This window comes from Choloepus didactylus, chromosome 3, assembly GCF_015220235.1.
Source record: "Choloepus didactylus isolate mChoDid1 chromosome 3, mChoDid1.pri, whole genome shotgun sequence".
Lineage (NCBI taxonomy): Eukaryota > Metazoa > Chordata > Mammalia > Pilosa > Megalonychidae > Choloepus > Choloepus didactylus.
The window spans coordinates 141,328,280-141,345,550 of record NC_051309.1 but is presented as its reverse complement, the minus strand read 5'-3'; the positions used below and the strand labels follow the sequence as shown (position 1 = coordinate 141,345,550).

Below are 17,271 nucleotides of genomic sequence, written 5' to 3'. Positions count from 1 at the left end.
GAGATTGGCCGGTAGTTTTCCTTTTTTGTAGCATCTTTGCCTGGTTTTGGTATTAGATTGATGTTAGCTTCATAAAATGAGTTGGGTAGTGTTCCCTTTTCTTCAATGTTTTGAAAGAGTTTGAGTAAGATTGGTGTCAGTTCTTTCTGGAAAGTTTGGTAGAATTCCCCTGTGAAGCCATCTGGCCCTGGGCATTTATTTGTGGGAAGATTTTTGATGACTGTTTGGATCTCTTTGCTTGTGATGGGTTGGTTGAGGTCTTCTATTTCTTCTCTGGTCAGTCTATGTTGTTCATATGTTTCCAGGAAATTGTCCATTTCCTCTACATTATCCAGTTTGTTGCCATACAGTTGTTCATAATATCCTCTTATAATTTTTTTAATTTCTTCAGGATCTGCAGTTATGTCACCTTTTTCATTCATTATTTTGTTTATATGGGTCTTCTCTCTTTTTGATTTTGTCAGTCTAGCTAGGGGCTTGTCAATCTTGTTGATCTTCTCAAAGAACCAACTTTTGGTGATATTTATCCTCTCTATTGTTTTTTTGTTCTCTATGTCATTTATTTCTGCTTTAATCCTTGTTATTTCTTTTCTTCTACTTGGTTTAGGATTGGTTTGCTGTTCATTTTCTAGCTTCTTCAGTTGATCCATTAGTTCTTTGATTTTGGCTCTTTCTTCCTTTTTAATATATGCGTTTAGTGCTATAAATTTCCCCCTCAGCACTGCTTTTGCTGCATCCCATAGGTTTTGGTATGTTGTGTTCTCATGTTCATTCGTCTCTATATACTTAGCAATTTCTCTTGCTATTTCTTCTTTAACCCACTGATTGTTTAGGAGTGTGTTGTTTAACCTCCAGGTATTTGTGAATTTTCTAAGTCTCTGATGGTTATTGACTTCTAATTGTATTCCATTGTGGTCAGAGAATGTGCTTTGAATAATTTCAATCTTTTTAAATTTATTGAGGCTTGTTTTATGTCCCAGCATATGATCTATTCTGGAGAAAGTTCCGTGAGCACTAGAAAAGTATGTGTATCCTGGTGATTTGGGATGTAATGTCCTGTATATGTCTGTTAAATCTAATTCATTTATCAGATTGTTTAGGTTTTCAATTTCCTTATTGGTCTTCTGTCTGGTTGATCTATCTATAGGAGAGAGTGATGTGTTGAAGTCTCCCACAATTATTGTGGAAACATCAATTGCTTCCTTTAGTTTTGCCAGTGTTTCTCTCATGTATTTTGTGGCACCTTGATTGGGTGCATAGACATTTACGACTGTTATTTCTTCTTGCTGAATTGCCCCATTTATTAGTATGTAGTGGCCTTCTTTGTCTCTCAAAACATAATCAGCCACTGGATTATTGCCTTTTGTCTCAGAGCTCTCTTAGTTCTGCTCTTGACTTGACGTGCCCAAATTGAAAGTCTTTGAAGCTTTCTGTATTGGGCTTCTTAGAGTAATTGTTTTAGAAAAAGAAAAAAGGATTAAAAAAAAAAAGGGGGGGGGTGCCCTCCTCAGAGATCTAATGGGTTATTGAAATGCTAATAGACAAAGCAACCAGGGCCATTAAGGAAAGGTCCACAGGGCAGAGAGATCAGCTTTTCTTTGGGATTTGCATATGCACCTCAAGGCCTGAGCTCCGCCCTTCCCCTTTCTGTGTTCACCAGAACTCCAAAAATCCTCTGCTTTTATTTTGGAGTTTTTCGTGTTGTTTTTTTTTCTATGCCTGTCTCCTCTCTGCTGGGCTGGCTGCTCTCAGATTCTCTGGTGTCTGGTCTCAGTCTATCTATGGTTGTTATTTGGATCAGTAGAATGAGTTTCCGATAAGGGCTGCCACTGCAGTTCTCCCTTCTCCTTCCCGGAGCTGACAGCCCCTCCTCCCACGGGACTGAGCCTGGCAGGGAGGGGCGTGGGTCCCCTGGCCGCAAAAACTTACAGATTTCGCTGATCTCAGCAGTTCGACATTTTCATGAGTGTTGTATGAAGTATGCCTAAAGACAGATTGCTCTGTGGTGTCCAGTCCACGCAGTTCCTGGCTTTCTACCTACTTTCCTGGAGGAGTAACTAAAACATACAGCTCACCAGTCTGCCATCTTGCCCTGCCTCTCAGTAGCTTTGTCTTAAATTGTAGTCTTATTTCTTAAGTTCACTCTAGAATCTTTTGTTGGTTCTGCTATTGTTTTTTTCCTAGCTCTTGTCCTCACTGGATGTTCCTTTAAGGAACTTGAATATTGTCAGCAGTAATCTATTAAAGATACAGTGACTACAGCCTGTAAATTCATATTATTCTTTCTACTCTGTATGGTTGCAATTACACTTAGAAACAGTCTACTGATCTACATCAAGAATTGAGATCTCAGTTCTAGTCACAGATCCATAGCTAATTTATTGTATGTACAAAAAAACTCAGTATCTTTGAGGATGTTGAAGATTATATTTGCTTTACTTACTTTAACTTATGTGAAGTACCTTGTACAAAGAAAACCCTGTACAAATATTTGCTATTATCATTGCTATTATTATTAGAGAGAGGGAACTTGGCCCAATTTTAGTAAGTTGACAGAAAGGGCACAATTTGGCTACAGAGGGTATGGGAGTGCCTGATGGGAGTAAGAATAGTAGTAATACATCTTTTATGTTATTAAATTGTGGAAACCTCTAACCTAGAAAGCTGATGATCTGAATATGCTTTACTATAACTCTACTTTTAACACTAATCTGCCTTTTCAGAGCTAAATGTCTTCTGGGGCTGCTAGATGGTTGAGTGCATGTGAAACCTTTTGTTCTTTGAGACTTCTTCTGGGGAGTAATGTTGCAGGGCTTTTTCTGACATGGGTTGAGTGGGTGTCAAAGAGCCTTGACTGAGTATCAGAATTCAGAAGCCTGAAAAAATCTTTCCCCACTGAAGCCCATGGACCCTTGGGAAATGAAATGACAGAAGCCCTTCATGAGTATGCCTACTCTACCTGGCTTCCAAGAGACCACAGTGAAGCTGAAAGGATTGAGCTGATTCTACTGAATCGCCAGGCATCCTGAGATTAGGGAAGCCAGGGAAGTGTCCTCTGTGGTAGAGGTAGAAACTGCTTCATATTCTACTACAAAGGCTTTAACCAAAGTAAGATAGAATAAATATCATGTATATAAATCATTGCACTAAGGCAGAGACTTTCAGATTTTGATTAAAAACAAAGTCCAGTAATATGTTAGTTTAGAAAATACCTAAAACAAAGACTGAACTAGGCCAGAAATACCGGAAAAGAAAGATAATCTCTTTTAAATATAAAATAAATGTATTAGTTGAGAAATATCAGCAACTATAAACAAAATGAAAGCCAAATAGCAATATTAATATCAAGCAAAGTAGGGTTTAGTGTTAAAAGCAGTAAACAAGATAAAGAAGGATCTTATGTAATGAACAAAAGCACCATTTTGAAAAAAATATGGTGGTAGTAAACCTCAATACAGCAAATAGCAGTACAGCTAAATATACGAAAAACAAGGATGCTTTTGTAAAAATACAGGTATGGTTGGTAGACAAGGGTCATCTGCATCTTGACTCCCTTCCATGTTTGGGAAATTCCCCCAGTTATAGTTCTTCATGGGAGGCTGTTCCAGTTTGCTAATGCTGCCATTTTGCAAAGCACCAGAAATGGATTGGCTTTTATAAAGGAAGTTTACTTGGTTACAAAGTTACAGTCTTAAGGCCATAAAGTGTCCAAGGTAAGGCATCAACAATAGGGTACCTTCACTGAAGAAAGGCCATTGGCGTCCAGAAAACCTCCTTTAGCTGGGAAGGCACGTCACTGGCGTCTGCTTGTTCCCAGGTTGCATTTCAAAATGGCGTTCTCCAAAATGTCAGCGTCAACTTTCAATGGCTGTCTTCATATGTCTCTCTAAGCTGCAGCAGCTCTGGGCTTGTGTGGCTCTTTTTAAAGTACTCCAGTAACCACTCGAGACCCACACTGAATGGGTGGGGCCACACCTTCATGGAAATAATCCAGTCAAAGGTATTACCTACAGTTGGTCACATCTCCAAGGAAATAACCCGATCCAAAGATTACAACCTAATCAGCACTAATACGTCTGCCCCCACACGATTGCGTTAAAGAGCATGCGCTTTGAAGGGCATAATATAATTCTGTGGTGGTTTGGGCATTTTCCTTGCTACAAAGCTTCAAAACTGGTTCTCCAGCTGTCCCAATGAGTTTGAACTAACCAGTACCCTTTTTAATAAACTCCTTTCCTGCTTTACTTAGAATTGGCTTCTGTTGTTGGCAACCAAGAACCCAAACTAAAGTAGCAATAGACTTTAATGTACCTCATTCCAAATTGGACAGATTTATTGGACAAAATAAAAAGTTTAAAATTTAGAGGAATAAGATAAAAAGTAGGCTAAGTTCTCAATTCCCAATGCTGGAAGAGTGCAAGGTGTGCTGAGAGTAGGGAAGCTTCCTCCTGGTGTTTGTGTTTGTATGTGGGTGGGAAGATGGGGAGAAAGTAGAGACTTCTCCTTCCACCACTCAGGAAAAAGAAATGCTCAAAAATAAACAAAGAAAAGTATGAAATGGGAGGAATGGTTGCATTACTGGAACAAATCAGAACATGTTATAAAGCCATTGTAATCAAATTAATATGATTTGGGCATAGAATAGACAAATGGATCAGTGGATCATGATAATCAAATCCATAACTAAATCATGACATTTGCATATTTTAGGCATTATAAAAGGAGTATTTCAGTACATCAGTTACTAATGGTACTCTTACAACTGGCCATCAGTCTGGAAGAAAGTTAAATTGGACTTCTCTCTTATACCTCATTCAGAAGCAAATTCCAGATGAATTAATGACTTAGGGATAAAAATTTAAAGCCACAGCAATCTTTTGAGGAAATCTAGGAAATTACGTTAGCAATCTATGGATAAAAGAGGTCATCTTTACAAAGACTCAAACCCCAGAAGCTGTTAAAAATGAAACAAAACCACGAACCAGGTAGTCAAATTTAGCATTATTAAAGTGAAAAATATTAGTGTGGTAAAATTTCTACAATAGGCAAAAAAAAAAAAAAGAAGTTAGATTTGGGAAAATATTTGCAGCATGAAGGACAGACAGAGGTTTAATATCTATAACATTCAAAGAACTGTTTTAAAGGAACAAGGAAAAGTAAATAACCTGTCAGAAAAAAACGGGCAAAGGATATGAAGGGGCGATTAAAAGAACAAAATTCACGTGGGTAACAAACTTAAGAAAATATGATTAAATTCTCTAGTACTCAGGGAAATGCAAATTAGCAGTGAAATGAGGTCACATCTATTGGACTAAGAAAGGAATGAACTTTTGAATGTATTGCTTGAAGGGATTTCCACAAGACATTATTGAATAAGAAAATCAAGTGCAGAAAAGGTATATGCTGTGATCTTAATATTTATAAGACAGAAAAATTATGTTTAAAAACCTTCTTGGAATAGATGTATGCATATTACATGTGTATATGTATGTGTATATATGTATATGATTATATAGACATGAAGAAAAAATATATATTATATATATATAAAATATATTTCTATATATATATTGGTAAGTTAATATGGATTGCCTGGGTAGAGAGTAGGAAGAGAGTAGTAAAAGAGAGCCATGCAAGAAAAAAAGATAGAGAAAGAGGACCATATAAATATGAAGAACAACTCATTCCTTAAGAATTTGCTTCAAAACATTGTCATGTAACTGTATAATGCAGTGTGATATAAAAGAAACAATTACAGTCAGAATATCTAGGCTCAGTCACAGCCCTACTGTTTTGTTAGTCATATGACCCTAATCAAGTGATTAACCTCTCTGGATCTGTTTGTTGTTCTTCAAAATGGGGATAATGAAACCTGCTTTACGGAACTGTTATGAAAATCAAATGAGAAAATATATGTGAAAGTAACTGGCACAATGCCTGACCTGTAATAGATGATTAGTAAATCTCCTGTCTCCCTCCTTGCCTTTAAAAAAATTTAACTTACACAATGTGATTATTAATTTCTAGACTATGTGTGGCAATCCAAGAAGCAAACCAATTAAGAACAGAAAAAACACATCTGGAAAAACAGACAAGAGAGTTACAAGGAAAGTGTACCGAGTTAGAAAATGAGAACTACGAGGCTATTGTAAGAGCCAGAAATAGCATACAACTCTTAGAGGAAGCTAACCTTCAAAGAAATCAGGTAAGGAAACTAGAAAATGTGTTCAAAAATAACAGAATTCTGAACATTCCTAATCATAAGAAAATCAGTAGATGTAAAAGAAATGCATGAAATCAAATTGCTACACTTTCCATTAATAGGCATAGTTTTTGGATGGTAAGACTTAAAATCAGACAACATTATAAAATGTCAATTCTCTCTCAAAAGTAATGTATAAATATCAGACTTTTCTTATGTCCCCCAATCCCTCTGTAACTAATCTTTATACCCTGGGGTCGAATGCTTTAAAAAGATCTGTTATATAGCACTTTCCTGCAGTATACTCTATATTTTATTGAGTTGAAGCATATGAATTTTATTCATCTTTATTTTCCCCTCAGCACCTACACAATTAACCCTGGTAAAGGAGAAGCTTAATTATAAGGAAATAAATTTAGCTATAAAGATTTATTAACAGGACCTTCATGTCACTGTTCTTTTTTTTTTTTTTTTAGCCCTCTAACAACTGTGATTCCTAGGCTATCATATGTCATCTTTTTTGTCTTATGCCACATCCATAGGAATGGTATAGAGTTTATAGGAATCCCAAAGTGGATAGATTTGATTTGTTTTTAATGTTTTTGCCTCCATTATGTAGAGACCATTAATCATTAACTCATTTAACCACATTTATTGAATACCTAGTATATCCGTAATACTCTGCTGGGACATATGGAGGGTAAAAAGAAAATGCTTTATGTTTTAGTTTCCTTGCTGCTAAAGCAAATACCACACAGTGGTATGGCTTAAACGATGGGAATGTATTGGCTCAAGATTTTGAGACTAAGAGAACTCCAAATCAAGGCAATGTTTTCTTTCTGAAGACTGACATTCTGGGGTTGGTTGCCAGTGATCCTAGGTCCTTGGCTGCCCTGTCACATGGCAATGCACATGGCAGCTACTGCTGGCCTCTCTTTTCTCTTCCAGGTTCCATTGACCTTCAGTTTCTTATTTCCAGTGGCTTTCTCTCTCTCTGTGACTTTCCCTATAAGGTCTTCAGTGATAGGATTAAGACCCATCCTGGGCCATACCTTATCTGAAGTAACCTCATCAAAAGGTCGTATTTATAGGGGTTCACACCAACAAGAATGAATTAAGTTTAAGAACATGTTTTCTGGGGTATATAACTTCAAACCACCACACTTTGTTTTTTTTATTTTTCCTTTTTTACATGGTAGAGGGTTTTTCAAGAGAGTTATTAAAAAACAAAACAAGCTATATACATTGACTGTAAAAGAGCTAATAAGAAATGAAAAAGAAAAAATTATCAAATCCATACTATAGAAAGGCAAAGCTGTTAATCATGCTTTTCAGCTGGCCTTCCCATCTATGATCTGAATACTGTCTTTTAGAATGGTTAAAGACAAATTATACATAATATGCTTGGGAATTGCTCTAAACACCTAAATTAGCTAGAAAAATTAAGGGTAGACAAAATTGATCTCACCCTCCAAAGCCTAGATGTAAGAGCATTCTTAACATCAGGTTCCTAAAAAGGAAAACATTTTGAGTGGGTCACAATGGACAAAGAAGAAAGTAGTGACACATTACCTGCTCCCTAAATCTCACCCAAGTCCTAAGACTCTCATAGTGACTGTCTATGACTACAATATTAAGATTCCTTTTGGCTTATTGCTTAATTGCTAAAGAGTTCAGTTGCTTGTTCAAAGAAGGCAGGGATTCTCTCACCCCATCATATAAACAAGAAGGAAGCAATCCTAGTATTCCTTCTTTTTGACCCCCTAGGCTCAGCTCTCTTATGGTGCTTCCCCTTTTCCTCATTGTCATATTCTCCCCACCCCCCACCCCAAGATTGTTACATCAGAACCACAGTTACCTCTCACTAACTTATTTAAGTAGGAGGATTTTGTTTAAAAAAAATTTTTTTTTAATACAGAGTGTAATATGTATGGTATCTATGAAAGACAATGGTGTGGAACACATGGCTACTTATTATGTAGTGATAAAAAAAGACATTCAATCAGGCCTAACTGGAGAAGTTCAGGCTCTGAAAGATGTCTGGCTTAGACAGGTAAATTTTGGAATTGTCCATATAGATGTGATATCTAAAACCATGAAAACCGGTTAGATCATCAAAGGATGAATTTAGATAGAGAAGAGGACCAAGGAGTAAACCTCAGGTATTCTAATAGTAAGAGGTTCCAGAGAAGAGGAAGAGCCAGCAATGCAGTCTGAAAAGAAATTATCAGTGACATAGAAGGAAAACCAACTCTGGTGTGCTGAAAGCTAAAAAAAGAAAGTGAAACAAGAAGAAAGTAATTATCTCTAGTGCTACTGATAGATCAAGTAAGATAGGTACTGAAAATTGATTCATGGATTATCCATATGGAGATCATGGGTAGTGAAAGCCTGATTAGAATGAGTGTAAAAGAGAATGGGAGGAAAAGAATCAGAGGTAAGTGAGTGCAGACTTTAAAGGAGTTCTGCTGCATGGAAGCAAAGAAGTAGGGTGTGACCTGGCAGAAGAACTAGGATTGTGGGAATATTTTTTTAGGTGGGAGATGGAAATAATTAGAGGGGCAAAAAAACATCAAGGAGACTAAGTAGTTGGTGTCTACAGTGATGTAGGCATGAGGTGATGAGAAGCACAATTGAAAAACAGAAAAAAAAAGAAAAGGAGATCAAGGGATTTTACCAAGGATATAGTATCTCTTTAACGAATAATTTTGTATAGGGACTGAAGGAGAAGGAAAATTCAAAAATGAGTCTAGAATTTCTCACTGTAGAGATTAGATTCAATTTCAAAGAATAAAAACAAGTTTTTAGTAGGGCAAGGGCCATGAGGAGGTTAGAGAAAATAAATGTTATTCATGACTTAGATCTCCAAGTGGAAGTGTTCCAGCAATTTGCAATAAGGTGTTTACTTTCAAGAAATTGATTAGTGGATAGGATTTTACTCATATATTGTTATCTTTATTAATGATGATATGATCTATAATAACATGAAATGATTATTTTTTTTTTGAAGGCCCTGCTTGAAAAGAAGCAAAAAGAAGAAGATAAAGAGAAAATGAAAGAAACTACTTCTCGACTTGTACAAGATGTTACCATAAGAACCAGGAAAGAAGTAAGGGTTTTTTAATATATGTAAAATCCAAAATTTAAGTCACAGCTAAATACTCCCTAAGTTTTTGTCTGATGAACTTAGCTAATTAACAGTTATTTGCATTAATTGTGCTATATTTTAAGTGAAAAGAATTTCAGGATAGTAGCCCCTACTATTGAGTGGAGAAGGGAAAGGGGGATTTAGGTTAGGAGTATAGTAAAAACTGTATTGGAAATGCGAGTATGCTTTCATACAAAAAGAAATGCAAAACATATATTTCCCTTTTCCCCAGTGTGGATATGAACCAATTCTTAAGTGGTGAAAGTATAAATGAAGTTTAGTTGGAATAAAACACAAAAACCCATTTTAAAGACAAGAAAACTGAAATGCAGAGACATTAAGTAACTTGCTTAGCTTCTATCTCTAGGAAGTAGCAGCCCTAAGTTGGAAATGCAAGTTTACCAATTCTGGAGCTCTACTCTAGATCACTGTGAGAGATTGTTTCCCATTAGTTTTGTATTTTTTTATTTTTAGACATTTCCAAACCCATAGAAAGATTGAAAGAATAATACAGTAAACATCCATTTACCCACTCACCCAGATAACTTAGAATGTCTTACAACACCCTTTCCATCTCTCTTTATATACATATACACACTTCCCTTTTGCCAGACAGTCAATGTAGGCTGTCATCATACACTTCACTCCTAAATACCTTAGTATCTCTTTCCCCTGAAAAGGGGCATTTTACGACACAAACCCACCTCTATTATCCTACCTTAAAAAAAAAAAAAAAATCAAGATTACTTCAATAAAATCCACATTCAGATTCCCCCAATTGCTTTAAAATATCCTTCATAGCTGTTTTTTTTTTTTAATCCAGGATCTAATCAAGGTTCATACATTGCATTTGGCTACTATGTCTCTATAGTCTCCATCGATGTATCCCAGTTCTCTGCTTGCCTCTCTGTATGATATACAGTCCTTGAAATCCACACTAGCTGACCTGCAGAATTTCCCACACTCTGGATTCATGTGACTGTTTCTTCATGATCAGATTCAGGTCATTTCTGAAAAGGTGATGATGTGTTCCTCTTACTGCATTACATCAGGATGCTATAATGTCAGGTCATGCTTCTATTAAAGATGCTAAGCTTGACCACGTGGTTAAAATGGTAAAACCATGTCTCTCCATTGTATACTTAATAAGCAATTGGGGGAGATACTTTAAGACCATGCAGATATCCTTTTCTTTTTTTTTTTTTTTTTTTTTTTTTTCTTGTTAATTTGCTTTTTTTTTTTTTTTTTTAATCATCATTTTATTGAGATATATTCACATACCACGCAGTCATACAAAACAAATTGTACTTTCGATTGTTTACAGTACCATTACATAGTTGTACATTCATCACCTAAATCAATCCCTGACACCTTCATTAGCACACACACAAAAATAACAAGAATAATAATTAGAGTGAAAAAAGAGCAATTGAAGTAAAAAGAACACTAGGTACCTTTGTCTGTTTGTTTGCTTCCCCTACTTTTCTACACATCGATCCATAAACTAGACAAAGTGGAGTTTGGTCCTTATGGCATTCCCAATCCCACTGTCACCCCTCATAAGCTACATTTTTATACAACTGTCTTCGAGATTCATGGGTTCTGGGTTGTAGTTTAATAGTTTCAGGTATCCACCACCAGCTACCCCAATTCTTTAGAACCTAAAAAAGGTTGTCTAAAGTGTGCGTAAGAGTGCCCACCAGAGTGATCTCTCGGCTCGTTTTGGAATCTCTCTGCCACTGAAGCTTATTTCATTTCCTTTCACATCCCCCTTTTGGTCAAGAAGATGTTCTCCATCCCACGATGCCGGGTCTACATTCCTCCCCGGGAGTCATATTCCACGTTGCCAGGGAGATTCACTTCCCTGGGTGTCTGATCCCACGTAGGGGGGAGGGCAGTGATTTCACCTTTCAAGTTGGCTTAGCCAGAGAGAGAGGGCCACATCTGAGCAACAAAGAGGCATTCAGGAGGAGACTCTTAGGCACAAATACAGGGAGGCCTAGCCTCTCCTTTGCAGCAACCGTCTTCCCAAGGGTAAAACTTATGGTAGAGGGCTCAACCCATCAAACCACCAGTCCCCTATGTCTGTGGTCATGTTAGCAACCATGGAGGTGGGGTAGGCGAATACCCCTGCATTCTCCACAGGCTCCTCAAGGGGGCACTACATCGTTTTTTGTTTTTTTTTTTTTTCCTTGTTTGTCTTTTTTCTTTTTTCTTTTTTTTTTTTTTAACTTTCCCTTCTTTTTTCAAATCAACTGTATGAAAAAAAAAGTTAAAAAGAAAACAAACATACAATAAAAGAACATTTCAAAGAGACCATAGCAAGGGAGTAAGAAAAAGACAACTAACCTAAGATAACTGCTTAACTTCCAACATGTTCCTACTTTACCCCAAGAAAGTTACATACTATAGCAACATTTCAGTGAACTTGTTCCTACTACATCCATCAGAAATTAACAGACCATAGTCATTTCTGGGCATCCCCAGAACGTTAAATAGCTTATCTGTTCTTCTTGGATTATTGTTCCCCCTTCCTTAATTGCTCTCTACTGCTAGTTCCCCTACATTCTACATTATAAACCATTTGTTTTACATTTTTCAAAGTTCACATTAGTGGTAGCATATAATATTTCTCTTTTTGTGCCTGGCTTATTTCGCTCAGCATTATGTCTTCAAGGTTCATCCATGTTGTCATATGTTTCACCAGATCGTTCCTTCTTACTGCCGCGTAGTATTCCATCGTGTGTATATACCACATTTTATTTATCCACTCATCTGTTAATGGACATTTGGGTTGTTTCCATCTCTTGGCAATTGTGAATAATGCTGCTATGAACATTGGCGTGCAGATATCTGTTCGTGTCACTGCTTTCCGATCTTCCGGGTATATCCCGAGAAGTGCAATCGCTGGATCGAATGGTAGCTCTATCTCTAGTTTTCTAAGGAACTGCCAGACTGACTTCCAGAGTGGCTGAACCATTATACAGTCCCACCAACAATGAATAAGAGTTCCAATTTCTCCACATCCCCTCCAGCATTTGTAGTTTCCTGTTTGTTTAATGGCAGCCATTCTAACCGGTGTTAGATGGTATCTCATTGTGGTCTTAATTTGCATCTCTCTAATAGCTAGTGAAGCTGAACATTTTTTCATGTGTTTCTTGGCCATTTGTATTTCCTCTTCAGAGAACTGTCTTTTCATATCTTTTGCCCATTTTATAATTGGGCTGTCTGTACTATTGTCATTGAGTTGTAGGATTTCTTTGTATATGCAAGATATCAGTCTTTTGTCAGATACATGGTTTCCAAAAATTTTTTCCCATTAAGTTGGCTGCCTCTTTACCTTTTTGAGAAATTCCTTTGAGGTGCAGAAACTTCTAAGCTTGAGGAGTTCCCATTTATCTATTTTCTCTTTTGTTGCTTGTGCTTTGGGTGTAAAGTCTAGGAAGTGGCCTCCTAATACAAGGTCTTGAAGATGTTTTCCTACATTATCTTCTAGGAGTTTTATGGTACTTTCTTTTATATTGAGATCTTTGGTCCATTTTGAGTTAATTTTTGTGTAGGGGGTGAGGTAGGGGTCCTCTTTCATTCTTTTGGATATGGATATCCAACTCTCCCAGCCCCATTTGTTGAAAAGACCATTATGGCTCAGTTCGGTGACTTTGGGGGCCTTATCAAAGATCAGTCGGCCATAGATCTGAGGGTCTATCTCTGAATTCTCAATTCGATTCCATTGATCTATATGTCTATCTTTGTGCCAGTACCATGCTGTTTTGGCAACTGTGGCTTTATAATAAGCTTCAAAGTCAGGGAGTGTAAGTCCTCCCACTTCGTTTTTCTTTTTTAAAGTGTCTTTAGCAATTCGAGGCATCTTCCCTTTCCAAATAAATTTGATAACTAGCTTTTCCAAGTCTGCAAAGTAGGTTGTTGGAATTTTGATTGGGATTGCATTGAATCTGTAGATGAGTTTGGGTAGAATTGACATCTTAATGACATTTAGCCTTCCTATCCATGAACATGGAATATTTTTCCATCTTTTAAGGTCCCCTTCTATTTCTTTTAGTAGAGTTATGTAGTTTTCTTTGTATAGGTCTTTTACATCTTTGGTTAAGTTTATTCCTAGGTACTTGATTTTTTTAGTTGCTATTGAAAATGGTATCTTTTTCTTGAGTGTCTCTTCAGTTTGTTCATTTCTAGCATATAGAAACATTGTTGACTTATGTGCATTAATCTTGTATCCCGCTACTTTGCTAAATTTGTTTATTAGCTCTAGTAGGTGTATCGTTGATTTCTCAGGGTTTTCTAGATATAAGATCATATCATCTGCAAACAATGACAGTTTTACTTCTTCTTTTCCAATTTGGATGCCTTTTATTTCTTTGTCTTGCCGGATTGCCCTGGCTAGCACTTCCAGCACAATGTTGAATAACAGTGGTGACAGCGGGCATCCTTGTCTTGTTCCTGATCTTAGAGGGAAGGCTTTCAGTCTCTCACCATTGAGTACTATGCTGGCTGTGGGTTTTTCATATATGCTCTTTATCATGTTGAGGAAGTTTCCTTCAATTCCTACCTTTTGAAGTGTTTTTATCAAAAAGGGATGTTGGATTTTGTCAAATGCTTTTTCAGCATCTATTGAGATGATCAATTGATTTTTCCCTTTCGAGTTTTTAATGTGTTGTAATACATTGATTGTTTTTCTGATGTTGAACCATCCTTGCATGCCTGGAATGAACCCCACTTGGTCATGGTGTATGATTTTTTTAATGTGTCTTTGGATTCGATTTGCAAGTATTTTGTTGAGGATTTTTGCATCTATATTCATTAGGGAGATTGGCCGGTAGTTTTCCTTTTTTGTAGCATCTTTGCCTGGTTTTGGTATTAGATTGATGTTAGCTTCATAAAATGAGTTAGGTAGTGTTCCATTTTTTTCAATGTTTTGAAAGAGTTTGAGTAAGATTGGTGTCAGTTCTTTCTGGAAAGTTTGGTAGAATTCCCCTGTGAAGCCATCTGGCCCTGGGCATTTATTTGTGGGAAGATTTTTGATGACTGATTGGATCTCTTTGCTTGTGATGGGTTGGTTGAGGTCTTCTATTTCTTCTCTGGTCAGTCTAGGTTGTTCATATGTTTCCAGGAAATTGTCCATTTCTTCTACATTATCCAGTTTGTTGCCATACAGTTGTTCATAATATCCTCTTATAATTTTTTTAATTTCTTCAGGATCTGCAGTTATGTCACCTTTTTCATTCATTATTTTGTTTATATGGGTCTTCTCTCTTTTTGATTTTGTCAGTCTAGCTAGGGGCTTGTCAATCTTGTTGATCTTCTCAAAGAACCAACTTTTGGTGATATTTATCCTTTCTATTGTTTTTTTGTTCTCTATGTCATTTATTTCTGCTTTAATCCTTGTTATTTCTTTTCTTCTACTTGGTTTAGGATTGGTTTGCTGTTCATTTTCTAGCTTCTTCAGTTGATCCATTAGTTCTTTGATTTTGGCTCTTTCTTCCTTTTTAATATATGCGTTTAGTGCTATAAATTTCCCCCTTAGCACTGCTTTTGCTGCATCCCATAGGTTTTGGTATGTTGTGTTCTCATTTTCATTCGTCTCTATATATTTAGCAATTTCTCTTGCTATTTCTTCTTTAACCCACTGATTGTTTAGGAGTGTGTTGTTTAACCTCCAGGTATTTGTGAATTTTCTAAGTCTCTGATGGTTATTGACTTCTAATTGTATTCCATTGTGGTCAGAGAATGTGCTTTGAATAATTTCAATCTTTTTAAATTTATTGAGGCTTGTTTTATGTCCCAGCATATGATCTATTCTGGAGAAAGTTCCGTGAGCACTAGAAAAGTATGTGTATCCTGTTGATTTGGGATGTAATGTCCTGTAGATGTCTGTTAAATCTAATTCATTTATCAGATTGTTTAGGTTTTCAATTTCCTTATTGGTCTTCTGTCTGGTTGATCTATCTATAGGAGAGAGTGATGTGTTGAAGTCTCCCACAATTATTGTGGAAACATCAATTGCTTCCTTTAGTTTTGCCAATGTTTCTCTCATGTATTTTGTGGCACCTTGATTGGGTGCATAGACATTTACGATTGTTATTTCTTCTTGCTGAATTGCCCCTTTTATTAGTATGTAGTGGCCTTCTTTGTCTCTCAAAACATCCCTGCATTTGAAGTCTATTTTATCTGAGATTAATATTGCTACACCTGCTTTCTTTTGGCTGTAGCTTGCATGAAATATTTTTTTCCATCCTTTCACTTTCAGTTTCTTTGTGTCCCTGTGTCTAAGATGAGTCTCTTGTATGCAACATATTGATGGTTCATTTTTTTTGATCCATTCTGCGAATCTATATCTTTTAATTGGGGAGTTTAATCCATTTACATTCAACGTTAAAACCGTGAAGGCATTTCTTGAATCGGCCATCTTATCCTTTGGATTATGTTTGCCATATTTTTCCCTCTCTCTATTAATATCCTTTATTGTACCCATACCGAATCTCTTTAGTACTGAACCTTTCTCCAAGTCTCTCTGTCCTGTCTTTGTTTCTCTGTCTGTAGGGCTCCCTTTAGTATCTCCAGTAGGGCAGGTCTCTTGTTAGCAAATTCTCTCAGCATTTCTTTGTCTGTGAAAAATTTAAGCTCTCCCTCAAATTTGAAGGAGAGCTTTGCTGGATAAAGTATTCTTGGCTGGAAATTCCTCTCACTCAGAATTTTAAATATATCGTGCCACTGCCTTCTCGCCTCCATGGTGGCTGCTGAGTAGTCACTACTTAGTCTTATGCTGTTTCCTTTGTATGTGGTGAATTGCTTTTCTCTTGCTGCTTTCAGAACTTGCTCCTTCTCTTCTATGTTTGACAGTGTGATCAGTATATGTCTCGGAGTGGGTTTTTTTGGATTTATTCTATTTGGAGTTCGCTGAGCATTTATGATTTGTGTATTTATGTTGTTTAGAAGATTTGGGAAGTTTTCCCCAACAATTTTCTTTGAATACTCTTCCTAGACCTTTACCCTTTTCTTCCCCTTCCGGGACACCAATGAGTCTTATATTCGGACGTTTCATATTATCTATCATATCCCTGAGGTCCATTTCGAGTTTTTCAATTTTTTTCCCCATTCTTTCTTTTATGTTTTCATTTTCCATTCTGTCATCTTCCAGGTCACTGATTCGTTGTTCAACTTCCTCTAGTCTTGTACTATGAGTGTCCAGAATCTTTTTAATTTGGTCAACAGTTTCTTTAATTTCCATAAGATCATCCATTTTTTTTATTTAGTCTTGCAATGTCTTCTTTATGCTCTTCTAGGGTCTTCTTGATTTCCTTCATATCCCGTACTAGGGTCTCATTGTTCATCTTTAGTTCTTTGAGTAGCTGCTCTAGGTGTGTCTCTTCTGGTCTTTTGATTTGGGTGCTTGGGCTTGGGTTATCCATATCGTCTGGTTTTTTTCATATGCTTTATAATTTTCTGTTGTTTTTGGCCTCGTGGCATTTGCTGACCTTGATAGGGTTCTTTTAGGGTTTGTAGACCAGTTGAAGTCCTTATCTCTAATTTATCAGATCTACAGCTTCGTGGAGTACACTTTCTCTAACTAACCAGCAGGTGGCGTCCACGAGCCACCTGTTCTCCACAAGCCAGATCTCCCCTGCTTAGCCTTTTTGGTGAGTGGGGGAGTGAGTCTTGTGGGGCCCAATTGGTGTCCCAAGCTTGCGTGTGTAGTTGGTGTTGCCTGCCCTGTATGTGGGGCGTGTTTCTGGGCAGTCGGGGAGGGGGGGTGGCCCTAACAATCAAATCTCCCTGATGATCCTAGAGTTTTAAAGCTACTGCAATAGTCTAATCCTTCAGTTCAGTCCTGCCACAGTTTGTCTCTGCCACTGACCCACAAGTCTTTGGTATTGGCGTATGGCTCCTGAGACTTGCAAGTGGG

General features: G+C 37.0%; 1 protein-coding gene across 3 annotated transcripts in view; it reads left to right on the top strand.

Moving 5' to 3' along the window:
• Positions 1–17,271, top strand: part of SCLT1 (sodium channel and clathrin linker 1) — a 278,459-nt gene that overhangs the window by 166,012 nt on the left and 95,176 nt on the right. For all 3 annotated transcript variants that reach the window (XM_037830653.1, XM_037830654.1, XM_037830655.1), the window contains 2 exons: positions 6,028–6,205; positions 9,213–9,311. In XM_037830653.1, the coding sequence (XP_037686581.1) occupies positions 6,028–6,205; positions 9,213–9,311 (277 nt within the window). The remainder of the gene's footprint in view (positions 1–6,027; positions 6,206–9,212; positions 9,312–17,271) is intronic.